The 27,793-nt window shown below is 43.8% G+C and overlaps 1 protein-coding gene across 6 annotated transcripts; it reads left to right on the top strand.

Moving 5' to 3' along the window:
• Window positions 1–558: 558 nt before the first annotated feature.
• On the top strand, window positions 559–27,793 carry TMEM230 (transmembrane protein 230). 6 transcript variants are annotated; one of them, XR_009758615.1, is made up of 5 exons: window positions 559–794; window positions 3,944–4,070; window positions 7,024–7,146; window positions 8,403–13,940; window positions 19,017–27,793. XR_009758615.1 is itself a non-coding variant. In XM_061592246.1 (4 exons), exons 2-4 carry the CDS (start codon window positions 3,975–3,977, stop codon window positions 8,541–8,543), a joined length of 360 nt encoding a protein of 119 aa, XP_061448230.1. In that variant the 5' UTR covers window positions 559–794; window positions 3,944–3,974; the 3' UTR covers window positions 8,544–27,793. The 6 variants fall into 6 exon arrangements, 5 of the variants coding, with proteins under 5 accessions (XP_061448230.1, XP_061448233.1, XP_061448234.1 ...); XM_061592246.1 differs by having other exon boundaries at window positions 8,403–27,793; XM_061592249.1 differs by lacking the exon at window positions 559–794 and adding an exon at window positions 810–1,175 and having other exon boundaries at window positions 8,403–27,793.

The raw sequence follows: 27,793 nt of genomic DNA, 5'->3' as shown, positions 1-27,793 counted from the left end.
ATTTAAGAGACTTGAAAACCTGGGATTCCCTCATGCCTGCTCTACTTCTTGCTCATGACTGATATTTTGTACTACAGAACTCTGTTTGCAGCTATTCTTCATTAGATTTCTTACCTGCCCTTGGCCATAAGCTCCCAGGGTGGGTTACAGACCTATTTGCGGTAAAACTGACCAATCACACAACAATCCTCTGGGGTCGTTTACAGTTTTCAAGTAGGTCTCAAACCACTTGCTTTAACGGATTGACAGCCTTTCCCGAAATGCCAGAGTAGCAGCTGAGTCCACTGCTGCAAGGCAACAATGGGGCACCCAGGGCTCATCTACTCCGACTACGGCTGATGCAGGGAAGCCAGCGGCCCCGACCCGCAGCCATCCCTGCCTGCTCGAAACGCTCCTCGAAGGAGCCCCCGCCACCTTCTGAAGCCAAGAGAGCTCACACCCACCAGGAAGCGTTCCTAAACCATAATATGCGAGCTCTGCGGGGCGGGCCTTTCCTGCAGTCTGCCCCACCCTGCCAGGAGCTGCGCAGCTGCCCTGGCGCACAGCAGCCTGACGCTCGGCCGGCAGCTCCGGTTGCGCGTCCTGGCCAACGCCAAGCAGGAGTAACCCACGAGACGGAGAGCCCGCCGCGTTGCCGCGGGAGAAGCGAGCGCCGGTCGGCGTTGCCCCCTGCCGGCTACGCCCGGCTCGGCAGCCCAGCCCACGACCCGGAAATGTATCTGGCGGGGCCGGCAGACTTCCGGGGCGGGCCGAGCGTTGCGGGTAGGGCGCGTTGCCCTGCGGCTGACCAGCAGGTAGGCCGCGCCTGGGGAGCTCGTGGAGATGCCGACACGCGTGCAAGGGCGGCTCGTCTGGCCCTTGGCTCCGACTCACCCTGGCTTGTCGGTCTCTGGGCGGCTCGGGGCTCCGAAATGGCCGCGCCTCGCTCGGCCTCGCGTCGCTCGGGACTGAGCGGGCGCTGGGCGGACGGAAGCGCCCCTCGCCCCCCAGGGCTTTCTTTCGGTGCCCCGCTGCACACGGGGCGGGTAGCCGCTTGGCCCCCAGCGCCCCGAGGGCTTCTTTGCTCTGCCTTGTCGTATAAAACGGGTTTGGGCCGCCCCGCCAGAAAACGGTGCAATCGTCACTGTCAGCCTTCCAGAGAGCTTCCGCTGTGGGGCGGCATATAAATGCAATAAGTAAATAAATAAAATGAATCATCGCAGTAACTAGAGCAAGTCAAAAGGAGGGCCTCCGCCTCCACTAAGAAAGGCGAGAAAGTGCCGTCCTTGGAGTCCGTCTCCCGGAGCAGGCCGGGGAGCATGCGGTCGCCTTCAGCTGTAGGCGTCGCTAAATCTGCGGCGCTCCTCGCTTGGAGGAGTATTTCGCACCATATTTTAAAGAAATTATTATTCCATGCAACTCGCAGTAGTTGACAAAATAATGTAGGTTTGGACGACAGCTGTGTGGACAGTGGGATCTTCTGTTTTGGCTTTTAAAATTGATTTTAGGCTTTAGAAATAACTCAGAAAAATCAATTAACGTAGCTGTTAGATGTTGGGAAATTTGAAGGAAGGTGTTTCCCAAATGGTACCAACAAGGGCAAGATTAAAAGTAATTGCTCTGTTACTACGCATTGTCAGCCCCAGTGAAAACAGCGGCTGCCTTTTAAAAACTGAGCTAGGGTGGGGCCAGAGAGCAGCAACAGTGGCTCCTCCTGCTGCAAAGGACTCTTCAAGCACCTCCTCTTCAGTGCCAACAGCAGAGACTGGCAGAGCTTTCCCCATCATCTGGTCACACTTTGTTTTGTGTCTTGATAACATGCAGCTGAGGTAGGCCAGTGGTGCAGTAGATGGAGTGACAGACTAGGATCTGCTCCATGCAGAGTCTGCAGTCCTCTGCTCTGGGAGATAATTCCAATAGGCTTGTTGGGGTCACACAGCCGATGTTCAAAATCATGTGCTCTAAAGGGATTTGGCATGTGGCCACACTTTTCCAAGACCATCTCTCTCTGTCCAAAATGGGACTGAACAAATCAGGCACTTGAGCTTTCTTAAAGGTTAACCCAAATATTGAGGGTTTCTTGACTCGTTAGCGTGGCAGAGGAGACTAGGAGTTTTAAGTCTATCTAATTTTTTTAATTGTTTTTTAAATTTGTTTTTTGTGTTTTAAAATTTGTATACAGTATTTGTTTTTATTGGTTTTTAATTGCTGTAAACCGCTCAGAGAGCTTCGGCTGTGGGGCGGTATATAAATGTAATACATAAATAAATAAATAAATAGAGAAGAAGAGAGATGTGGTGAACAGAATATTAGGGTGGGGGTACAAACCCCTCCCTCCACTTGTCCATGGAAGTTGTTGGTTCTTGGGACAAACACCACCTTCTCTCAGCCCGATACCTCACGTGCTATTGAGAGAATAAAATGCCATTGGCTCCTTAGAAGAAAGGCAGTGAATTTTTCATATATTTTCATCCTTCTCTCTTATGGATCTTTATGTAAAATCTGATCACAGGCATGAGGATTGACATTGCAGCTTCTTTTGGATGAAATTCTGAAGATGCAAGAGACATGCTCAACGGAATGGCTGGGGCTAGAGATTTGAAGGCCTGGGGAAAATCCAGGAAAAAAGGGTGAAAAACAGGGTTTTTTTCTCCAGGCCTTCACATTTTTGGCGGGGGTTACCTTCTTAACAGATGTTCCTAAAATGAATACGGACAACTGTGCTTCATAAAGGTATTGGAAATTAGAATCCACTGCCGAGTGATCTTAACATTTTTGCTTAGTCATGGTATTTCTGTATTGCTTTTCAATATATTTTTCCAAAGCTGTTTGCATTCAAGATATAAATAGATATTCTCAGAAATAGAACTTTAAAGAAGTAGCTAATTTAGTGCCTTCTGAGAAGCTGTCAGCTCAGTATCCTTCTCTTCTTGAAGCAATATGAGCCTTTCCTTGAGCTAGCTGAGTGCATTGTGGGTTTGAGGCCTGATACATGACACCACAGGTGATGTTGTTGCAGAAGAAAGTTGGCTCTGGGTCTGAAAAGGCTGGATTCCTGTGGAATCTGTGTGTGTCTGGGATGAGAGGAGAGGATGCTTCTCACACCGGAGATGGAATAGAGTCCTTTCTGTTTCTGTGGAGGCATGGAACCAAAAAATGAAATCATGCATATGTGTGTGAATGTTTTGAATGTTCAAAGCACGTTTCAGGTAACATTTGCTATCTCAGGAACCCTTACAACTGAGGCGGGGTTTGAACTGAGAGCTTCCTGCCCAGAGATCTTTAGAATGTGGCAGTGGCTGCCACTTAGTCACTGGGCTCTATTCAAGATGTTGGTCCTGGTGTACAAAGCCCTATATGACTTGCATGTTGTATTGCTGAGCCAAGTATCCCCCATCTTATTTGATTTCCTTTTCCTAGGTGTAGAACTTTGCACTTCTCCTTGTTAAATTTCATTTTTTTGTTTACATTCTGTTGTTCTCAGCCCAATGCACCAGCCTATCAAGATCCCTTTGAATTCTGTTTCTGCCTTCTAAGGTATTAGCTATCCCTCCCAATTTTGTATCATCTGCAGATTTGATGAGCATTCCCTGCACCTCCTCCCCTAGTAATTAATAAAAATGTTGAAGAGCACTGAGCCCAGGACTGAGCCCTGCGCTACCCTGCTTGTTACCTCCCCGCAGTTTGAGAAGGAACCACTGATAAGCACTCTTTGAGTACAATTCTGTAGCCAACTGTGGATCCACCTGATAGTTGTTCCATCCAGTCCACATTGTCTAGCTTGTTAATCAGAATATGGGGCCCTTTGTCAAAAATTTTGCTGAAATCAAAATATATTATGTCCACAGCATTCCCCCCGTCTACAGAGGTTAATTGTTCTCAGTTCCTCTCCTGTATTAAATTCAGTTGTTCATCCTTGTTCTCTGTTCCCATCCCCTCAAGAGCTTTGTCTCTCTGTCCAAAGTTATAGGTTCTGAGGCTTCCTGCTGGTAAAGATGCCGTCACGAACTAATCTAGCAGCTTCAGTTCCCAGCAGCAAAGTGAAATATTCCAAGCTCGCTAGCACAGATGATGGCTACATTGACCTACAGGTAAAAGGGGGAAACTGGGGCAAAATTACTTCCTTGCATTTCAGAAGCACCACCTGCTCTTATGTTGTGATCCTCACTTGCATTCACATCTTCCTTGCAAAGCCTCCCATAGCCTCCTTGTCTTATGTGTGGTCATTGGTTGGGACTGGCAACTGAAGCATTCTGTATAATCCAACGGCTTTTGTACTTTGGGACTTGTGTGTTTACACAGTCAGCATTCAGAAGTTATCTTAGGGTTGCTATCAAGATTTAACAGCCCCTGTGTATATAAATAAGAAATTACTCGGTGCCTTGCCTCCTGGCTGATTTCCTTTATTCGCTCTGGTTCTGTGGAGCTGTGAACTCATTCACACATGCATGTTTCCCAGACATCTCATTCTTTGATAGCTTGGAGAATGTAACAAACAGTAGGAGCCTCTTCTGGCGAGTAGCAAGAGAGGCTCCTGCTATGTGTCCCCTTCTTGAAATCACAGCACAAAAGAGAGAATGCTCCACCCTTCTCCTAATTCTTCTGCACATGCCTGAAGACTCAGGACAGCGTGGAGGGGGTCAGTTGAGATGGGCAGGGTGAATTTCAGATGGATATTGGCACTAGAGGAGGAGGAGGCTTCTCCTGTTGCTGCACACTGCATTTATTATAAATGGGGAAATGCTGACCTTCCGGTTCTAGATGGCAGCGTAGTTGGATGCTCTTTTGCTTACTCCCATGGCTGTTGGCTTGTATGAAACTTGAAAAGTACACAAACTGAACTAGTGGGCTGCAGGCAGGTGATTATGTTTCTTCTTCTCTCACCTAATTACAAAGAGTGTTTTTTCTTAGTAATGCTATGTCATCTAAGGGAAACAGTAGGAAGGCTACGCCACCTGCAACTAGTGCGTCTGCCAAGAACTTTAGCTGGGGTTGATGGAGATATGAATGTTATGTTGATTCTTGAAGACATGGCTGGGAAATTAATGGCTGCTCAAGCCTATTAAAGACTCTTTTGATCAACTTCAAGACTCTGTTGATAAAATAGTTGTTGTTTTTTGAGAAGCAAAGAGCAGAATTTCCACTCTACTGTTCACCATTGCAACTCATGATACAGCAGTGGCAGCACTACAGAAGTTTAATACATTAGAAAAGATAGTAATGCTGGGGAAAACAGAAGGGAGCAAAAAAAGAGGAAGGCCAAACAAGAGATGGATTGATGCCATAAAGGAAGCCACAGACCTGAACTTACAAGATCTGAACAGGGTGATTCATGACAGATGCTCTTGGAGGTCCCTGATTCATAGGGTCACCATGAGTCGTAATCGACTTGAAGGCACATAACAGCAACAACAGGAGAGGTCAACTTGAAAGCCTCCACTGCAAACCCCATCTGAGAATTCTTGGCGTTCCTGCTAATAGTGAATAAGGTCAGCCAATTAGGTTTATAGAGGATCTGTTATGAGAAGTGTTAGTGCTACAGGAAGATGACCAATCTGATGAGAGAGAGAGAGCTTATTGTGTCTCAACTCCCTCTGTACGAGCCACTTGTAGACTTCATCCATCTGTTGTGAGATTCTTTGATAAAGAGTTTCTGTTACAGAATGCCAGAGAGAAGGGGAAACTTCAGTGGAAAGCAGAATGGCATCATATTTTGATATTTCCAGATTTCACAAAACAGGTGGCTGACCAGCAAAAATCTTTCCATAGAGAATGCTTCCTTGCAAAAGAGATAAATATTAATTATTATGTTAAATTCTCAGCAATATTTTGCATTCATTTCGGTGACCAGCAACATTCATTTCATAAGCTGAAGGATGCTGAGAAATATCTCCTCGGAATAAACCCAGTCCTGGGTGCAGTGCCAACAGAGTGAGATATCTTTGGTTTGCTTCCAAACCCTCTTCTGGGGTTGATCAGGTTTTTTTCTCTTGTGTGCGTTTGTGAAGATGCAGCAGACATTGGCCACCAGGGGGCAGCATTGTCACACTAGTGGGCCATCCTCATTAAGGCCACCTCTCCTCCCTTGAAAGGAACTGGAATTCTCTGCTGGATTGGCTGAACCTCCCTTCCCTATTGGTGGTGACTCTTGCACCTGGAACAGCAGAACCTTCCTGGGTGGGACTTGAGTGAAGAGCACTCCAGGCTGATCTGATCTGAGAGCATTCATTTTGCCATTGAAAGAAGGATCCCTTTACTCTGCATATCCACCAGATGGAGGGTTTTTTTTGCTGGCGAATTAATCTGCATAGGCTGTTTCTGTGCTAAACTGAGAGTTGATCTGGGCAGCTTGAACGAAGCCTTAAAGCCATTTTCCCTGCAAGATTGCCCCATCACCCCGGTTACATCGTTCACTCTGGAGAATCTATGTTTATCTGCAGGAGTAGCGTCCAGGCATATATCCTCAGGGAAGCTTTATTTATTAAAATTTATATACCGCTGGATTGTAAAACCCCCCCACCTCTAAGTAGTTTACAAGAGACGTTAAAATTATCAATAAAACTGTTAAAAACAATTTAAAACATTTGAAAAACAAATTAAAAACAGCAACAGAAAAACATTGAAACACATCAGCTTCTATGCATCTGGATGTATAGCATGTTTTTTGGGGGGCTGCAAGTGCACCTCGATGGCCTTAGATCTGACCCAGGGTCTGTCCAACCCCCTGTTCTATTTCCACCAGCAGCCAAGCAGATCCCTCTTGAGACTTTTGACAAGGGCATGGGTGGGTGTGACGACTACTGCTCCCAGCGTCTGATCCCAGGGATCCGTATACTGCTTGTGAACGTGGAGGTTCCACTCATCATGACAAATGGCTGTTGATAGATCTGACTTCTATAAGTTTGTCTAATCTTTGTTTCAAAGTCATCCAGGCTAGTGGCTGTCACTGTTCCAGGGAAGTGACTTCAGACTGTGTTGTTTTCATATTGCTTGAATATGGCTGCGAGGCTTTTAATGCTGACCTCTCTCTCCTTCTTTCTTTAGTTCAAGAAGAGCCCTCCCAAGATCCCCTACAAGGCCATTGCTCTGGCTACAGTGTTGTTCCTGATCGGCACCCTTCTCATTATTATTGGTGCTCTGCTTCTTGCAGGATATATCAGCAAAGGAGTAAGTTGTCCAGCCCTCTTCCAAGAGGTGGCTTAGCCCTGCATCTCTCATTAAGCAAGTGTGCATGTGCAGCTGTCTGTGACACAAGACATCAAAAGCATTCTTGGGGAATGCACAAAGTATAGCTGAAGTATGCATATTGGAATCTATCTTGGATGCGGGATTTAGAGGGGGCTTTGGGGCCATGGTACCAAGGCTTGCCAGAGTGCCTCAGTTTTGATCGGGGTGTGTGTGAAGTTTTCTTTAGTGATCTGTTTTAGCTCTGCTGTTCTTCCAAAGAGGAGCTCCTGTATGGTTCCCCAGAGTCCTCCCTTCCAGATACTTAGCTTAAGAAGCCATGGAGTGCCACATACCTTCAGACTCTTCCATGGGCCTGAGTGGGAAGTGCGAATCCACTTCTCACGCTTTTGAAAGCCCAGAGCTGAGGATTGACACATTCCACAAGCGGAGACATTGTGTCCACATTTCATCATGGAGGAAGGAATGCATTCTCAGTTTCAGGCACTTGAGCACATGAGGACATCGCAAGAGCCCTGCAGCCATATCACACCAAGGTTCATCAAGTCCAACCTCCTGTTCTCAAAGTGGCCAACCAGATGCCCCAGTGAGCGCCATGACATTGAGAGCACACAGATACTTCCCCTCCCTTCTTGTTTAGAATGTCCACAGTCATTGGCTGATCTTGGAGGTCCTCTCCCAATTTCCCTGGTGACATCAGGATCTACCACTGGTAGAATAGGGATGTTTACTGACACAGACGTGCCACCAATAAGATTTTTTTCCCCTTTGGGGATACTGAGTGGATGGTTTTTGTCTTGTAGCCAGTCTTTAACGTATTGCCATATATTGGACCAAGAAGGAATACTCTGCTCCCCTGATCCTGGAGAAAGACTTTATCCCTCTCTAAGATGTGTGTTGCTGGAGGCAGCCGGGGCGTCTGCCGGGCTACCATTTTAAGTGCTGCACCTGTACACCCACTTGGTGGTTTGCATGGTGTGGGAGAAAGTGAGGAAGGCGGCTGATGTGACTGGTCCCAGTTTACAGCGAGTGGCCTTCTCGTTCCTTCTGGCTTTAAGTGTCCTAGCACTGGTTTCCCCATGCAGCACTTGACATGCAATGACTCAAGCGTGTGAATGGGCTATCACAAGGGAGACCTTTCATCTCTCCTCACTTCAGCTCGCACATTACTCAGGCGTAGAGATGTCTAGCAATTCTATGCACATGTGTGAACCAGTCCTTACCCTTCTGTCTTCCAGGGAACAGATCGCGCTATCCCTGTCCTGATCATTGGGATCCTGGTCTTTCTTCCCGGCTTCTATCACTTGCGAATTGCATATTTTGCTTCCAAAGGCTACAGGGGCTATTCCTATGATGACATTCCTGATTTTGATGACTAGAGGGCTGCAGAATGTGGCTTTTTCTTAAGAAGTTCTACACAGCGGGAATGTCTTCACAAACTGGCTCCCAAAGGAATATACTGAGCAACTCAGATAACGAGATTTCCCTGTTGCTGGACAATGCAACGTTTCAGCTGTTGTAAAAATTACCGGTTTCTGCAGGATTCCTCTTTGACTTGCTGGAGAATGTGGCGACATCATGTAAAGTAGATCATGTGAGCGGCTATTGGAGAATCGTTTCTGCTTTCAGAGGGGAAGTTCTCTATGGGCAGCAAATGTAGCTGTGCCTGTTAACCCAGCACCACATGTGTGCAAGAGCTTGAGTGAGAGAAACTCAGGGGTTTTTTTAAGTCCAAAGGTATTTCTTCTTAGTTTTCTTTTTGTCTAGAGGTGTACACCTGCAAAGCTGAGAACAGGAACTAGTGGCTAATGATTGCATCATAGAGAAATCTGTTCAGGAAAACAATTGTAACTAGCAATTTGCCCTGTTGGTCAATTGTTTGCAATTTAAGAAAACATTAAGGTGGTTTGTAACACCATCTAGAACTTAAGATTTTCCAAGCAAGCCTGCTGCTGCCACTTAATAGTTCTTCCTAGTATTTTGTGAAACTCTGTTGTGAAAATCTAGAAGAGGTGTGTAGCTATTGTGGCTCCGGCTGCAGCCCAAGGCTGATTGGGGCCCACCAGAAGACAATGCCATTCATTATTTATCCCATCCTGGGCATTCTAAATAAAACTAAGCAGTACATAAAAACAGACTGTGCTGAAACATACAGAAAATTAGATCCCTGGCTGAAAAAAGCACATTCTGTATGGTAAGCGTTATTTCCTCTCAAACAATGTGTTGAAGAGCAAAACCAACAAACCAAGAAAAATCCCTCATCAGGCCCGTATCCCTCTTGCTGTTAAAACAAACAGAAAAAAGTAACACATGCACATGCTTGTAACCCAACAGAGCAACTATTGATATTGTCCCTTCGTTTTGTGGATGATCTAAAATACTCCAAAGCTGACACACACCTGAATCAGATCAGCTTCATCCCCTGCTGAAGGCTGTTTGCCAAGGTTAGATTGTAGGCTAGTTCAGTGTTACCCTTGCAGTCACAGGTGTCATGGCAAAAGGTTTCCTGGAATTTTTTTTCTGGTAGACTTCAAAATCTGCTGTCAAGTGAGAGACAACTCTTCAAAGATGCTGTCGTCCATTCTCCCCACTAACTAAATAAGCCTTCCCCAGCCTGGTGACTGCATCTCCCATTAGCCATTGTAGTACAAGCTATAGTGCAAAGCATCTGAAGTGCATCAGGTTGGAGAAGGCTAGCCTAAAGGCTGTGTAATGTTCCTGAAAGGTATGCATAGAAAATCTTCTCAGTCTACATAACTAACTCATTGTTGTCCTTTTTGTTTTACTTAAACCGTATGCTTATATCTGGATTACACATTAGATTTCCACAGCTTTTAGAATGTTAAAGAGGGTGTATGCATTGAGAATTTAATCTGTGTTTGCAGAATAAGTATGTTATTATAAAGAACATACTTTATTCTACTTTGACTTAACACAATTTTTCATGCTGAAGAGTTCTTTTTTATATATGAGGGTTCTAAATGTTTGTTGATAATATTGCAGGACAGCCACAAAATGGGGACAGGCTGTTGAGACAAAATCCCTTATCCTGGTCAGTGGAAGTTCCACTTGACCACCTCCTTGCAGAACGTTTATCAGAAATTGCCTCCAAATTTGTATGCTACCATGAGGACCACAAATCCAGCTGAAGAGCTTGGCTTTTGAGGAGTTTGAGACATCGGATTCCATGTAAACAGCCAATACATGTGAGTTTGGAACCACAACATCCTTTTTGAAGAAGCAGCAACAGAGAGGAGAAAAGGGCTGTAGCTCAGTCCTAAAGCGCCTGCTTTGCGTGCAAAATTTCAGTCTCTTAACGGCACCTGCCAACATACCTTCAGAAACATGAAAGTTTCTTTTCTTTACTAAAAATGAAAGCTGCTCTTTTCCGGAATCCACAGCCCTGTTCTGCACCTCCACCAAAGTGTATGAGCCACCCAGTCTTGCTTGTAGTTCCCTGAAGATAGGGCAAGATATCATTGTTATGTTCAGAAATGAAGAGCTAATGTTTTAAAAAAGGATATTCAAGTCTACACAATTTGTCATCCCTAGAGTGTAGGTGAGGCTCTGCTTTTGCCTCAATTAATTTATATTCCCCAAAATAAACTCTTGACCAGAAGCATTTTTAAAGGGAAGCGGCAGGGAGAATTTGAACACTCTGCTGTTTGCTTTTCTTGTCCTGTCTCTTAAAATGCATCTAATACAGTTGAATCCACAAAACTGTTGCCGATTAATAATTTACAAGAAATGTTTCATGGGATGGGTAGGTAAAATGACCTTGAATTAGAGGTGAGCAGTGGGGCCCAAGTTTGTTGACAACATAAACGTGTCCATGGTAGTTAAAGCAAAAATGGATAATGAAGATCTCCAAAACGATCTCTAAAGTGAGTGTGAATAGGCAGTAAAATGGCTAAATGTAAGCAAGTGTAAAGTAATGCACATTTGTGGCAAACAATCCTAACTTCATGGTGACTGATCAGGAAAGAGATTGGAGTTGTGGTGGATATCTTAAATAAATGTCCGGGGGGAAAAGTGAATCCCATGCCAAAGTCAGAATGCTGTTACACAGATCGTGCTCTGAAAAATCATGCGTTCAGTTCTGGTTGCCTCACTTCAAAAAGGATGTTGTAGCACTGAAAAAAGTTCAAAAAAGGGCAACCAAGATGATCAAGGGGATGGAGTGACTCTCCTATGAGGAAAGGTTGCAGCGTTTGGGGCTCTTTAAAAAATGAGTGAGAGGACACATGATGGAGGTGTATAAAATTAAGCATGAAACACAGGAAGAGATGTGTTTCTCCTTCATTATACCAGAATTCAAGGCTATCCAGTGAAGCTGAATGTTGTAAGTTACAGAACAGAGAAAAGAGGCATTTCTTCCCCCAGGACATAATTAAACTATGGAATTCGCTTCCACAAGAGGTACCAATGGCTACCAACGTGGAGTGCTTTAAAAGGGGTTTAAGCTGAGGTTATCAGTGGCAGCTAACCACAGTGCCTGTTGTGGCTGTCTTCACTGTTGGATGTTGTGTTCCTTTAAATACTAGTTGCTGGGAATCATAAGTGGGCAGAGGATTTCTCAGGTCCTCCCTGCGGGCTTCCCACAGGCATTTGATTGGGCACTGTGAGAACAGGAAGTTGGACTAGATGGGCTTTTGGCCAGAGCCAGCAGCACTCTTTTATGTAATAAAAAGGATATTGCTGTTAGCACTTAGAAGACCATCTTTTGAATCAAAGAAAAAAAAGCCTTTTTGGCTCATGGGAGAAAGTGGCTGAGCTGTGTACAAGGGGAGAACTGGGGGGGGGGGAGTCTGTGCCAACAATTTCCTTTCCTGAGATTGCCTAGTGCTTGAAATGTATTTTAATATTCTTAAACCGGAAGAAAGTATCCATGTAACTGACAAGGAGAAGTAGTTCTGTTCTGTTTGGATGTCTAGAAAATGGTAACTTTCTTGAACTATGGTTGGGCAGTACTTTTAATAGGGCCAACCAAAAGTCATAAAATTGAGAGCAAGCTTCTAGTATTTGAGTCAACTCTATGGTCACTGTTAATCAGAGGATGGATGGTGGTTGGCCTGTCTCATCCAACACTGCGGCTACCTCTTCCTTGTTAATTAAACAAATTCAGTATTTCTGCTCAGTCTTCTGATTCAGAAAGAGCAAGCTGACGTCGGTCACCACTTTGCTGTATCATGCTGACCTATTTTTCCTCTTCCAACTGCCATGCGCTTTCCCTGTATCTGATCTCAGTGCCAATTCCCAGATGTTCCTGCTTTATCAGCCAGATGACTACAATTCATTGAGCAAGAACTGCTGCTGGCTGCAGGAGCTGGCGAGGGAAGTAGTCAGCTGATATGTACAGATGAGTCAGTGTTCTGGCAGCATGTGCCTGGGTGCATAACTTTAACTTCAATAGAGGAATGACTTGGAGGGGAAAATACATCTTGAAGTTGAAACATGGAGATGGGAGTCATGATGGGGTAATTGTAAGGCTTCTTATTTCATGATCATCCATTTAATGCACACTCACCTTTGCTCCTGTTTGCCATACGAAGAGATATGTGCTGCAGTCACCTCTGGAGAGCTACAATTGTGTTTGAGCAAAAGTCTGGCTGCAAAGCCTTTGCTTTTGTGCTTGTAGTCATATCATAGTTCTCCACTTCCCATTGAGCAGTTGAGAGTCTTGCTGCTATCATCTGTCATGGCCCCGTCAGAGGACTCCTCAGATGAGGACGACTCGGGAGTAACAGCAGCAGACCCAGGAGCAGCAGACTCAGAAGGAGACATGGAGGAGCCTCCTGAGAATCCAGCTCCTTCTCCCCCTCAGCTGCAGAGCACCCCAGATACACCAGAGTCCCTGCAGCCAGACACAGACAGTGAACAGGATACTCCCCCCTCACCTGCAGAACGTAGACAGCAGAAGGTCAGGCAGAAGAGAGGCAGGCCTGTCTCCTTAAGGCCCAAACGCTGAGGGCTCACACCTGCTGTCCATCCTGCTCTTTATAAGGCACACCTTGGCTGCAGCTTGTTGCTGACTGCAATGTCAGGCGTGGCTTTGTGTAGACCTAGTTTTCCTGCAGCATCTCTTTGACTGACCTCCTTGGCAATTGATCCCGGACCTCCACTGACCTCGCTTCTGGACTTCTGACTCGGCAAGTACGCTTCGGATAGGCCTGGCAGATTTACAACCCGACTGCTAGCTAAGGACTTTCCTTCCCTGCCAAAGACCCAGGAATTTCCAGCCCCCCCCCCCGGACACTGCTGATGCAGTGTAGAGCTGACATCATCGAAGCCAGCCTGGATTTTTGCTTTGCATAAATATGGACACAAAGACCTGGAGGCCAAGAAAAAGATTACTTGGCACTCCATTCCTCTGCTTTCTTTGATTTCAAGCCACAGTGCTTGTTTCTTCCCTCCCTTTCTTACGGTCTTTCTGAGAGCATCAGCGAATGACATTTTCTAGGGCTTTGGCTGTAGGAGGAAAAATATCTGATAGATGAACCATATTAAAGAGAGTTGCAGGCTCTTGCTGCTTGTGTGCAAGCACATGTTCTACTATTTCTCAGTGCACACACACAAGTTGAAATTTCTGTAAGCCACAAAGGGAAGACTTAAAATGGCAGGCACACAGAATTGCAGCATTTGTACTGCACCTTGAGATGCCAAAGAGAGGAGTGGGGAACTGCAGGCAGTGACTGGCAGACCTGCATGTATGTCACTGCAGTAACGTGGACAGGTGTGCAAGTGTAACTAATCCAGGATCTCCTCTTTCTATGAAGGTAGGTAGGATTTGCAGGGGGTATAAATGTAAAAAAGAAATAAAACCAGTTTGAGCACTGCCTGGGGAATCAGGCAGCCAGATCTCTCTTGGATGCAGATTGTCGGGGGTTAGCTGTTCCTCTGTTTCCTTTAGTACAAATGGTTTTACCATAATTGCAGTCCAAGAGAATCCAAACCGCTTGCCCCAAAGCTTCTGTTTTGGCTCTAGGGAACTGGGTACAATTCACAACTGCTCTTTAGTGACATCCAGTGCTAAAGTGAGAGCGAGGCCTGATCCGGACATGTAAGGAAGGCAGGGTGAGGGAAATGAGGGAGCGCTCCAGTTTGTAAATGTTCCTTCACCCTGGCCCACAGATCCCCATGCACGGTAGGAGGCTGCAGAGACAGAGCTGTTTATAGGATTGCATTAAATATGTGGTGGGAAATGGGTGCAGTGGGGAGCCTGGGGAAGTAGCTAAGCTTAGAAGTCAGGAGCAAGGATGACTTCAAGACGTTTGAGAAGCTTCTTCAGCTTGCCTGTAATGTTGCTGACTGGTGGCTTCCCTTACCCCACTGACTGTCCTCCTCTACCATCACATCTTCCTTGGGCTTGTCACATCAGCCTGTGTTGCTCTGAACTTAATCTGACTGGCTGGCAGATCAAGAGGCAGCCTGCCTCACCAAGCCTTTGTTTTAACCAGTGCTCAAATTAGTTTTATTTATGTATTTAATATTTATATTTTATGTATTTATTTATTTGTAATTAGGGGCTGCTGCCCCCACTCGCTTGACCCACCAACCCTGCCTACAGTCATGAAAGTCCTCCCCTGGTCCCCCCCATGAGTCACCAAAGCTCCCCCTTTATGCAAGTGTGATGCTTACAAAACTAATATAGGAAGAAATGTATAGCCTGCCCTTCAACATGTTATTTCAGGGAGGTTACAACAAATCAGGTTACATTAAAACAGTTGAAAAATACATACACAGCTGTATTTAAAACTTCATTCAACATGTGACATTCTGGTTGTCTTGAGTGTGGATTTTTGCATTTTTCTAATAGGACAACATGGTTCCTTGTTCTTTTTCTGTGTCAAGAAAAAGGGTTTACATCACCCTTGATGCATTCAAGGCCTTTGACTCCTGCAGTCCTAAAACAAGGATTACAGAAGTATAAGGTTGACAGTAAATTCCTTAATGTGATAGGAAAATTATACTCAGTGTAATCTGCAGTGACATGTACAATTAATTTGGACTCCCACCCTTTTTAGCTATCAAGGGTTACCAAACAAGGGTTCCTATTGTCATCCTTACGATTTTGGAACAGTTGCCCAAATCTTGAGACTAAAATCCAGGGCTACAGCCTCAAACATATGCAGCATTTAATCAGCATGTCTGCAGACCACATCGCTTTAATGTTATCTCACGCAGTGGAGATATTCCTCTGATTGTTTCCATAATCAAGGAGTACAGGGAGGTAGCAGGATTCAGTATTTCAGGGAATCTGCAAACCTGTGTCTCTATGAGGAGGCTGCTGTGCTTTGAGCTTTGTGGTTATATGATTAGCTTTTCATTTTCAAATGGGTTTAATTGTTTTTAACCATTTTAAAATGCTGCAATTTGCTTGGCAGCACTAATTGACATATATAGGCACCGAGTACATTTGCATTATCTTTTTACAGAGGTAAAGGGTTTTCTCTGTATTGCTGCAAGCCGCCGGCTGGGAGTCCTTCACTGTGTGATATTTTTGGGTCTTTTGAAATTTTCAAAACCAACACAACTTGTGCAGGGAGTGGATCCTGATTTATAAACTCTTATTATTACTTTAATTTTTTAATATTATATATTTTTAAACCCTTCTGGGTAATGGTTGCTGATTTTTGCAAATACAGCATAATATCCAGCATTACATTAGAGGAACCCTATTTAAACAACTGAGAGTAAGAGTGTCTAACAACAGTAGAGATGGGGAAACAAAACATCCAGGAGTTTCGATAAGGATGATAATGAGGTGCTTCCAAGTTTTGAACAAAGCGCTTTGGAGAATTATCTCTGGCCAATGGAAGTTAAGCGTAGCTCTGAGAAATTTGCAATTCCATTCCAGAACCGTTTTGAATCTCTGTGCTCAGAAGTGATTGATGAGAGATCTGAGCTGGATGAGACTAAGGCTGCCAGTGCATCTCCCCCTTTTTTGACCAAAGAGGAACAAAGTGCAGAAAAGCAGATCTGCTGGTGAAACAATGTCTGTTGATTAGCCAGGCAGTTCAATCTATTTATAAAATGCTGGTAACAGTGGAGATGCTGGATTACTTAATTAAGAGGCACCCTCCATTCCTGTGCCCTTCAATGTTCATCTTCAGGAGGTACAGACAAAGATCAGTCAAGCACACTTTTTTTACCTTGTCCGAGGGTAAAGAAATAAGAACTACAGCCTATCTAAACAGCTTGGTATTGAGACCATGTGAAATTATAGTTCACCTGCTCCCATATAGGGGACCTCTCCCTAATTGGGGATCGGTCTTCTGGGCCAGACAACATTTGAAAATACTGCTGGCTCCCTCCTTAGGTAACATAGACCTCAAATCAATCAAGAGGCTCTTTAATAATGGACAAACTCAAAATTCTCTTAATTTTCAGCCCCTGAAGAATCCCAGCATTGATAATGGGAAAGGAAGATCAATTAGCCCAGAAAGGGGTGGTCCCTTACCGGTATTTTAAAGACACAATAGTAAGACCACTGGTGCTATTTAAAAAGGATTTGGGGAGAAAAAGTTACCTCTTCACTACCCACTTAGGTAGTGGTGATCTAATTTGGTGGGACGATCTGACCATAGTGTCTATTTGAGATAAAACTGCAATGGAGGAAAATCTTAAGGCCTCTATACTAATGACTTCAGATCTGAGCAAGCCAGCGCCAAACAGCCCAGCCCCAGGACAGCTGGATTGGACCGAGCCAGCAGAAGGAGGCCTGATAATCACCTTTCATAAACTTCCCAATAAGGAACAATGTGAAATTATGAACAAGTCAGATGAGGTACAGATGCTTAAACAGCAAGCTACGGGGGAACAGTTGCAGACCAACCTTTCTCTAAAGCTACTTCACCCAAATCTACAATCAAAGGAATTATTGAACCGTTATATCCCTGGACACAGAGCTGCTCATGGAGGGTGTCCCTCTGCAAACACCAGATAGGAAGGATGTGGCTGGAACTATACCTGAGACGGAGTAATGATCATTCTGACAGAAAAATCACTCGGTCATCTAGGGATTTATTCTACTTGGAATGGACAGCCCATGCTACGCAGAAAAAACAATCATCTTTGCTAATAAAAACCACCAACCCTTGAGGAGTGGCTGGACTTTAGATATTTACATGAAAATGCATTGGGCTCCCTTGGACCAAAGGTTGCTGCTTTGCCCATTATGAAATTGAACATGGAAGGTGCAGCCCTACCCACTCAGGACCAGGTAGAGAACCTTTGGTTTAGAGGGCCAAAGGCTAAGCAAGTACAAGCTGAAATAAACTTTTTGGCCTCGAAAGAAGAGGTACACCCCAAATGGGAGAGCTATAGAGAACGAAATAGGGCAATCACTTAGAACAATAATGGTGAATTACAGCTGCTATCTCGAGATGGATAGCCGTCCTTTATGACTGCAGAGCTCAAGAAAGAACCAAATTCTGATATTGTCATGGAATATAGCTGGGTGGGGGGCAAAGAGCATAGATAATGCAATGGGGGAGTTCTTGAGAGGTTTTTACTCGATTCTATTGCAAGAAACTTGCACAATAGAAAATATTGATTTTCGTGGATTTTCCTGTCTTTAAAAAAAAATGGGGTCATCCCACCAATGAGTTAGCGTGATTTATTTCAACATCATTGAGGGAGATTGGAGTAGTGGACACATATGTGACAGCTTGGATTGTAAAGATTGCAAATTATAGCCTTATTGTAATTAATGTGTATATACATCCTCCATCACCCTATGCTGACCCAAACGTATGGTATAAAATGGAGAGTCTTTTGAACCAATTGGGGGAACAATATCTTGATACTCCAGTATTAATAGCAGGAGACTTTAATGCCAGAATTGGGAAAGAAAAAGAGTAACATCTAAGGAGAGATGAAGTGAGACTTGCTGCAGGAATCCTAGACTCAAGCTTGACTTTGCCTATAGTTACGGTCCGCTTTCACCTGTGGTCTGTCCCTGTGTTCTGATTCTTCATGAACTGAACTACTTAGGCGAGGACAATGACCTCCTGAGCTTGGCTTTGATGCTGCATTAGGTATGTCAGTTTTAGATTCCACTCAGACACCAAACTTGTCTATACTACAAGTTTAGGGAAAGACAGAGAGGAAATAAATACTATAGGGTGTGTTTGTTAATGCCTTCTTTATTTATTTATTTATATCCTGCCCTTCCTCTCAGCAGGAGCCCAGTGGCAGGAGCCCAGCGTGGCACTTCTTGAGAGTCCCTCGTTTCAGTTTTGTCTTTAGATTTTCCTTCCTGTTGGACAATCAACAGAAAACTTTTTAGGTGGCTGCTGTACAAAGGACTCTCTAAGTAATTGGAAACTATTTGTGGAAAGTAATTGGTGCATTTTTTTTATTATTGGCTGCCGGGTTGATTTTTCTGTACAAAACCCAGAAAAGACCCTCATGCTGAGCGGTGCGTATTGGGAAAATGAGAGATCAGATATTCCTCTAGGGCTGTTTTCATCCTTTGCCATCAAGTATGCAAGAAAAAGAAGAAAAAGAACTGTATGACTGTGAGTACAGTGAGTAAAGAGTAAAAGGTTACTTAAGGTAGCCATTTTTTCAGATCACTTTAAGTTATCTTTGTATTTCACCCTTTAGCAATCAGCACCCAGTCCTATTCTGCTCATTATAATAACTGCAGAATAAACAAACTCTTACTCCATACTAAAAGTAAACAAGCATGCTTCTCTATTGCTGGCTGGATAGAGAACAAAACTGAACTGGAAACAGAAAAGCAGGGCAAAGGAAAGTCTGAGGGGTGGAGTCTAGCCCATAATACAAAGTTCTAATATGTAACTTTTCAAGGGTCATGTTCCTATTTTTTTGTTCTGTGCCTTCAGGTCGACTACGACTTATGATGACCCTATGAATCAGCGACCTCCACGAGCCTCTGTCATGAACCACCCTGGTCAGATCTTGTAAGTCCAGGTCTGTGGCTTCCTTGATGGAATCAATCCATCTCTTGTTTGGCCTTCCTCTTTTTCTACTCCCTTCTGCTTTTCCCAGCATTATGGTCTTTTCTAGTGAATCATGTCTTCTCATGATGTGTCCAAAGTATGATAAACTCAGGTTCATCATTTTAACTTCTAGTGATAGTTCTGGTTTAATTTGTTCTAACACCCAATGATTTGTCTTTTTCGCAGTCCATGGTATCCACAAAGCTCTTCTCCAACACCACATTTCAAATGCATTGATTTTTCTCTTATCAGCTTTTTTCACTGTCCAACTTTCATATCCATGCATAGAGATCGGAAATACCATGGTCTGAATTGTCATGACTTTAGTGTTCAGTGATACATCTTTGCTTTTGAGGACCTTTTCTAGTTCTTTCACAGCTGCCCTCCCCAGTCCTAGCCTTCTTCTGATTTCTTGACTATTGTCTCCATTTTGGTTAATAACTATGTGAAGGTATTGATAATCCTTGACAAGTTCAATGTCCTCACTGTCAACTTTAAAGTTACATAAATCTTCTGTTGTCATTACTTTCGTCTTCTTGACGTTCAGCTGTAAGTCCTGCATTTGTGCTTTCCTCTTTAACCTTCATCAGCATTCGTTTCAAATCATTACTGGTTTTTGCTAGTAGTATGGTATCGTCTGCATATCTTATCTCGCCCTAACCCCTCACTTCAGCAACGTTTGGTGCATTTCCTGGCTGTAAAGTGGGGACAACACACATGGCTTCCCCTTGATTAATACTGATAAAGTCTAGTATGAGATTTTTAAATGCAAAATGTTTTTCACAGGAAGTGATCCTATCTTTGGGTTATACCTACTAGGTCAAGACAGGACTGCTATAAACTCTCCTTGAACCAGCAGAAGAAAGTGATAGGCTGCTGCAGCACTACCTTTGCTCTAGAAAGATGTGATGTCAGGGGGTAACCCTGCCAGCAAAAGGGGCAAATGGGGGCAGATTTGGAGGCAGAATGCTGAAGCAGAGCTTAGTTGGAATCCTTTGCTTGCTCCGAGCCAGTCTCATCCCTGACAACAGCATAACATTATGCTTGCAGGACAGGAACGGTCACTGATTGGAGTAAATTATCAACCCCAAATGACTCCCCACAACCACTTGAATTCCAGTTAGCAGCCAGTCACAGTACACTAATAGCATATAAGCTCTAGCAAAGGAGTACAGTTTATAAATCAAGACCTGCAGACATGAGGCTACACCCAAGTCTATACAGGGGATGGAAAATCTGTAGCCTTCCAGAGATGGTTGGACTCCAACTCCCACCAGCTCCAGCCAGCAAGACCAATGGTCAGGGATGATGGTGGCAGAACTACAGACAGATAGGAACTTTGGTGAAAAGACACTTTGCACAAGCATGAATGATAAGGGTTAGAACTTGTATTGAAAGGGCCGATGAAGAACACTTGCCTCCTCAAAGATCAGGAGTGGGGAACGCATGTGGTGGACTATCCTATCAAAGCAGGATTCATAAACACCCTCCCTAAAAAACACCAAAATATGCAAAGCATTCAAACACTCATGGCCAAATAGTGGAAGATTCAGGACAACCCAAAGAAAGGGCTTAATCTTCACACAACACATAGTTAACCGATGGGAGAGGCAGAGATGGCCACCGACTTGGACAGCTTTAAAAGAGGATTAGACAAATTCAGGGAGGAAAAGGCTATCCATGGCTACTAGCCACAATAGCTTTGTTTTGTCTCCTTGAAGGCAATATGCTTCTAAACACCAGTTGCTCTTCTTACGTTCTTCTGGGAACAGGCTGTAAATGGGTGCAGTGTTAAATTCAAATTCAAAAGAGATCCCATGCGCACTGAAAAAAACACAGCCCATGAATGGTAAAATAACTAGAAACTCACTCTTCAGGACTTGGCCTCTTCACCCTCAGCCTCAATTCTGTCTCCCTTTTCCACCTGTGAGCTCTCTGACAGGGCCAGCACCAAAGGGCAGCCAGGTGGGGTCCTGTCCAAGGGCCCGGCAGCCCACAGGGCCCGCTGAAGGGCCCCTCATTAGGGCGGGGGAATAGGGGGAGTAGCATTCCCTTTCCTCAATCCACAGCAGGGTCCCTGCCACAGATTGCAGGGAGGGAGCTGCCCGCTGGCTCGCTGCCCACACCCACTCGCGCCCACTGTCCCACCCCCTCCCGCTCAGTAGGTAGGTAGGTGGGGTGTGCATGCATGCAGGTGCCAGCACCCAGGCCAGGCTGGTGCCTAAGGGCCCTGTCATGCCTGGCGCCAGCCCAGCTCTCTGAGCTTAGCGCCTCCCTTTGCAGGAAGCAAGACTTGCAGTTGTATTTAAACGCAGCACCAAAGCAAGTTCCGCTGGGATAGGTTCCACTTGGGAGTTTCAGTCAAAGCTCCTGGTGGAGCCAATCCTTGCAAAAGCAGCTAGGCTTGCATTCTGTGCCAAATCCATGCTGCTGGCTTCAGATGGTTTGCAATGCGGCTTGCATTTGGTACTGTTTAAATTCTTCACTAAATGGAAGCCCCAGTCCTGTGTGGTGAACTTGGATTGACAAGTGGGCAGACTCAGCCACTTGTCAGAAGTGTCCTTGCAAAGGGTAAGCCACTTTTTGATCGCCGAACAAAAGTGAACCCCTACCCCTGCCCTAATCAAACACAAGGAGTGTATTGTTATATGTTTTACTATCAGATTTCTGTGAATGGGACAGTCACTGTGGGTTGCCTTGTGGCATACCTGGCCAGAGTCGTGGTCTGGATCATAGCCTGTTAATAGCCCAGGGCATTTTGGTAACTCTTTCCATGGAAGCTAATTGAGAGAAACAATCTTCCTTAAGTCTTCTGAAGGGCTAGGAAGTACCTAAAAAGAGGCATACCTTTCTCTCCCCAGAGCTTGGGAAAGTTACTTTTTTGAACTATAACTCCCATCAGTCCAATCCAGTGGCCATGCTGGCTGGGGCTGATGGAAGTTGTCGTTCAAAACAGTATCTTTTCCAAGCTCTGCTCACCACTCCTATCCAAGGATGGCATAATCTAGGCATCTGCAAGTGCAAGGGAACACACACACACACACCCCGAACAGCCTCCACCCTGATGTTTGAGCCAGAGCCAGATGTTTTAGTGAGATGAAAATAGATGAAACAGACAGAAAGTTGAGTTTGGACTCTGTAATCTAACATTTTGGGGCATTGACTGTCTCTCTCTGATGTGGGAGCAGCGGAAAGACTGTAGTGCAGTGGCAGAGGACCTGCTTTGCATGCAGAAGGTTCCATGTTCAGTTCTTGGCATCTCCAGGTAAGGCTGGGAGTGACCCATGTCTGAGCTCCCAGAGAGCCTCTGCTGGTTGGTGCAGATGATACTGAGCAAGGTGGACTAATGGTGTGAGTATAGGACAGCTGCCTGTTTCAGCGGCCTTGGGCTGCCTGTTGGAGTGTTTAGCTGTGCCTTCACCTAAACCTGTATACTTGAGTCAGTTAGTTAGTTTATTTACAGTCACAGACCCGTATTTAAGAACAATACAACAGTATATATAAACAAAAAAAAAAACAATATACGCAGCAAAAGTTAAATACATGTAAGAGAAATGCGTTTTTGTTGGGCCGCATAAACAAACTTAGCAACTTGGAAGGTGATTTCTTTATCAGAACCAGATAGCAAATAAACAATGGTAGCTTCAGGCGACTTATGAGAAGCTTTTAGCAGTATATCATTAAGAAACTTAAAGCGAATCTGAGAGTACAAGGGGCATGAGAAAAAGCTATGATGAAGGGTTTCAATACCTGCACCACAAGGGCAGACACGCTGCTCATAGGGGACCCCCCTGAACCTCCCTTCCAGAACCGCAGAATATAAAACGTTAAACCTGGCTTTGGAGAATGCTAGGCGAAATTTAGGAATTGTAAGCAGATCTAAATAGGAACTAAACTTTTCAGGGAGAGAGTTTAATTTCAAGTACAATGGGGAACATATTTTAGAAGCTAAGGAGATTGTAGTTTGATAATCAATATCCTTAATTCGTGAGCGTATTATAGCTAAAGCATCGCTTGGAGAATGAGATAGTAAGTATTCCTTTGAAAGACCCATTTGTAATAGTTTCATTTCCAATTTATGGTTCCATTTTGATGGCCAATTATCATTCCAAAATAAGGATAGAAGGCCAGATGTGATATTAGTTGATATTTTGACCCAATAATTTACAGTCGCCAGCCAAGCCTGGCATTCCATTGAGATAAACCCACATTCTAATCTAAGCACCGCCAAGGGCGCACATCCGGGGACACCTACCAAGCGTCGTAAAAAAGAGGAAAGTACTGCTTCAACTGTATGGTCCAAGTAATGAATCCAAATTTGGGCTCCATATAGAATTTGGGGAATGATTTTATTTTTAAATATCTGAATGACCGCAGGAATGAATTGTGCCCCTTTATAATAAAAATAACGAATCAGGCTATTTAGGGAGTTCTTAATTCTCCTTAGCGTCATTCTTATATGAAAAGACCAATTCATTGAAGAATGGAAGGTGATGCCAAGGTATTTATAGTGGGCTACTTGTTCAATTGGATGTTCGTTGACTGTCCAAACTGGGGTGATTATTCGCTTGGAAAACACTAAAATTTTCGTTTTATCGAAATTTATTGTTAGATGGTTCTCTATACAATAGGACATAAACGCCCTTAGTGTATGTTTTAGGCCAACCTTCGATAGTGAGAGAATCACAGCATCGTCCGCATATAGTAACAAAGGGCATCTCTCATCCGCAATCTTGGGAGTATGGAAATCATGAGATAGGCAGTGTTCATTCAAGTCATTTAAAAATAGATTGAAAAGGAGAGGGGCAAGTATACATCCCTGTCTCACCCCTGTGGACGTGGGGATAGAGTTAGTTAACCCGCCCTCTTTACCACAGCATACACGTAGGGAAGTCTGTTGATGCAGATGGTACATCAAAAATAAAAGTCTTTTATCAATAGAAGTTTTGGATGATTTAGACCACAGAATATCCCGAGGGATCGAGTCAAATGCAGCCTTTAAATCAATAAAGGCGACATATAAACCATTGCCCTTCTGTTTGCTATATTTTTCCGCCAGATGTTGTAAAATAAGGCAGTGATGTAAAACGGATGAACGTTTTCTAAATCCTGCCTGTTCCTTAACAAGTATATTTTGATCATCCATCCAATTCTGGAGTTTAACTTTCAAGTAAGACGCATATAGTTTAGCAATGACTGATAAGAGACTGATGGGATGGTAGTTAGAGGGATCCTCTCTATCCCCTTTTTTAAAAATGGGAATGACTATTGCTTCTCGCCAAGATGATGGGAAAAGACCCGATTCGTTAAATCTGGTAAAGAGTTTTGCAAGCAGCGGGGCCCAACAATCTGGAAAAAAATTTAAAAGTTCAGGAGGAATATTGTCTGACCCGGGCGCTTTGCCTGTTTTCAGCCTGACAATCAGAGTCCTAATTTCAATTGGACTCACGGGCAGCCAGGGCGTAAGCGAGGAGGACTCGGGGTGAGAATGCAGAAGTGACCTTAGAGCAGTCATTTTTATATAGGGACATAAAGTAACATTCCCAGGTATGGGAAGAGATGTTACAAATAACCAGACGCGAAGGTCTAAAGCATTCGAGATTATTGACCAGAATTTTGTTGAGTTTTTATTCCTAGACACTCGTATGAGATTATTCCACTCCTCTTTATCTGCTAAGTTTTTTTTAGCAGCTATAGTTGCCTTGTATCTTCTTTTAATTAAATAAACATTGGAGGAAGATGATCCAGTTGTTGTTGGCGGTATTGAAGATAAACATAACATAACTGGCGTTTAAGCAATAAGCAATCTTTATCGAACCATTTGGGGCCCCTATTCCTACGTGCCTTGTGGTCAGCAAACGCAAAACTCATTATATTGTTAAACATATAAATTAAGGAAGTATATACCTTAAGAAGTGCATCTAAAGAATCTAAGTTCATTAAGTGCCTCCTGGTGTCCAAAGTTTTTGGAGTTAACAAAAAAACTTCTATCCTAGAGGCTAATGAGGACGTCCAAGTGAATCTCTTATATTGAAAGTTAGAGTAGTTTACTGTGGGGTTAAAATTGGAAGTTAAGCGGAACCTCTCAGTGATACGGCATGAGAGACAGGGGCAGGTGATCACTATTTAGTTTGTTACCGATAGCGAATTTTTCGATCAAGATAAGTAATTTGTAAGATATTAGCGCGTAATCGATTACGCTGCTTCCCATCTTGGATATAAATGTATATTCTGCACAGTCGTCAACCTGCTCAAGACCATTTAAAATGGTCAGATGGTGTGAGGCTACAAAAGGTGCTAGACAAATTCCTCCAGTATTAATTTTTGGATCTTTCGATTTTCTAGAAAAGGGGAAAGCAGAGTGGTCACAGTCCTCACCACGCCATAATTTAGATGCGAGCAAAGCGTTGTTATTGGGACCTATCCTTGCATTAAAATCACCCATTATTTATCAGATGTGCATGAGGATGGGCCATTTCTAATTCTAGTATGTATTGATCTAACTCCTCCCAACGCTTTTCTGTGGAGATACGCGTCAGCGTAGGAGACATATATACATTAACAAGCAATAAAGAAACCGCCTCAAAGGATATTAGAGCTGCCATCACGGAGGAATCCAGGGGTCGAAGATAGAATATTTGAATATCCAAGGAAGTGGGAAAGAAAATCGCCATACCCCCTTTTGCTGTGCCTTTCGTTGGGGGTAACGCTGGAAGATGTGCAGTAGAAAAGCCATTTAAATAGGGTTTGTAGGTAATCCAAGTCTCCTGAAGAAGGATGATATCGTAGCTCGAAAGGTAAGTGATCCATTCTTGATCAGTTGACTTAGCATTCCATGCTGCGATGTTCCATGAGAGAAAATGTAAAGAGCGATTAAATGAAGAGACAGGATTGGGAGCCTTTGGGGATGAAAAGTAAGCATTTGAAAAAGTAGGGGCTTCGTAATTAAGTGTTGCAGGAGGTTGTCAATTAAGCTCCATTATTTGGTTTAAGGAACCTGCAGCATCGCTGAAAATCGCTCCATTGTTGATACGAAGAAGTTGCTTTTGTGAATACTGACGAATTCATTTTCCCCGACAGAGATCCAAGTTCATTAGGGTACAGAAATCTTGATCTAACCCATTCCTCACCTGCTTGTAAGGGAGTGTTTGCTTTATGATTTCTTATAGAACCGGCGCACGTGTTTTGCTGAGGGCATTCTGGCTTTGACAATTTGGTGGGTGGCGACATTTCTGCTGTACTTTTAGCCTGCGACGACGTTCTAAGTCGATGTATCAAATGTAGAAGCCTGTTGATTAACGACACTCTTTCTGGCTCAGGTAATGAAGAGTATAGTTCCGCAAGCTGACTTTCCTCAGGTTCCAATTCCTGAGATAGTACCCCTGGTGATTGGAAATAATCCCCCTTCTCATATTGGCTAGTTGCTTTAGCAATAAGCTCACACATGGATGGTGAATGAACAGTATTACTTGTTTTGATATCTGATGACAAGAAACTGCAATGCGCTGATTGCATGGAAGGTATTTCCAATGGAGTAGGAGTAGACGTATCTAAATAGTATCTCTGCACAGAGAATCCCATTTTACCCAGGGAGTTCCTTAAATGAAGGATTTGTTTAGCTACATCACGGGAGTGGCAGGTAATAACCACACGCCATTTGTAAGGAGTAAAAGGTAGAATTTTCATAGATCTTATGAAGCTCATACGTCTGGAGGCACACATGGCTTTACCGATGCAAACATCCAAGAAAAGGATGCTTGGTATCGAGTAACACCGCTCATTAACTTGAGTCAATGAACTCGACCATTACAAAGCGCCATAAGCCTCCAGCAATTTCCTTTCAAAGAAAACGGAACCTGGGTTAGCCCCTGGAACTTCTCACTACTTGGAGAAGGTTGGTGAGTTCAACAGTATTATGCGAGAAAAGAAAGTCTAAAACCATTTGGTCATTTCTTTAACTGCGGGTTTGCATTATATTATAAACAGGACTTGGGGATATGGCTTATTCAATTATAGCCAGGGCCTGGGATTTTTCAACAAGCAGAAGTTTATTTTTGAGATCAGGTGTTGGGCAAATTGAGTGTGCCTGCAGCAGGAGGGCTTATCTCCCTTCTGTGATGAGTTATTTTGCTCTAACATAATTGTGACTGTTTGTGCATCTAGTAATTTGCTGAACCCTACAAAGCCCTTGTCATCTGTAATATAGCACAAGGCGGTTATGTTCACAAGCTGATTGTGTCACTCCATTTAAAAGCCTTTTAAAAATAAGAAGATACATTTACAAGAGCGACTCTATTCTCTCCCCCACACACACCAAAATAAAGCTTACATACACAGAAATACACATATGCAAATCCCACCTTCTCATCCTTTTCCTCTCATTTCTCTTATTGTTTTGAAGATTTCGGTGGCTGGGTATTCAATGCTAATCCTACTCAGAAAAGATCCATTGAAGTTAAAAGACACGACTGACATGGATTCATTAATTTCAGTGGGTCTGCTTTGCATAGGCCTTTGTTGAATACAACCCTTATATTGTGAGTTCCTTGGAACAGAGACTTGCCTTCTGTTGTTGTTCATGCTATTTTGTAAAGGGCTGTGTTTGTTCATTGATGACATTCTGTAAATAAAAGAAAAAGAAAACAATCACAATCTCAGAA

The sequence above is a fragment of the Rhineura floridana genome, chromosome 12 (assembly GCF_030035675.1).
Source record: "Rhineura floridana isolate rRhiFlo1 chromosome 12, rRhiFlo1.hap2, whole genome shotgun sequence".
NCBI lineage: Eukaryota > Metazoa > Chordata > Lepidosauria > Squamata > Rhineuridae > Rhineura > Rhineura floridana.
This window is presented reverse-complemented; position numbering and strand designations above follow the sequence as displayed.

Coding starts and splice junctions, on each gene's coding strand:
- TMEM230 (XM_061592246.1), top strand. CDS start 3,975: ATGCCGTCACGAACTAATCTAGCAGCTTCAGTTCCCAGCAGCAAAGTG. Junction 4,071..7,023: donor ATGGCTACATTGACCTACAG/GTAAAAGGGGGA, acceptor TTCTTTCTTTAG/TTCAAGAAGAGCCCTCCCAA. Junction 7,147..8,402: donor CAGGATATATCAGCAAAGGA/GTAAGTTGTCCA, acceptor TCTGTCTTCCAG/GGAACAGATCGCGCTATCCC.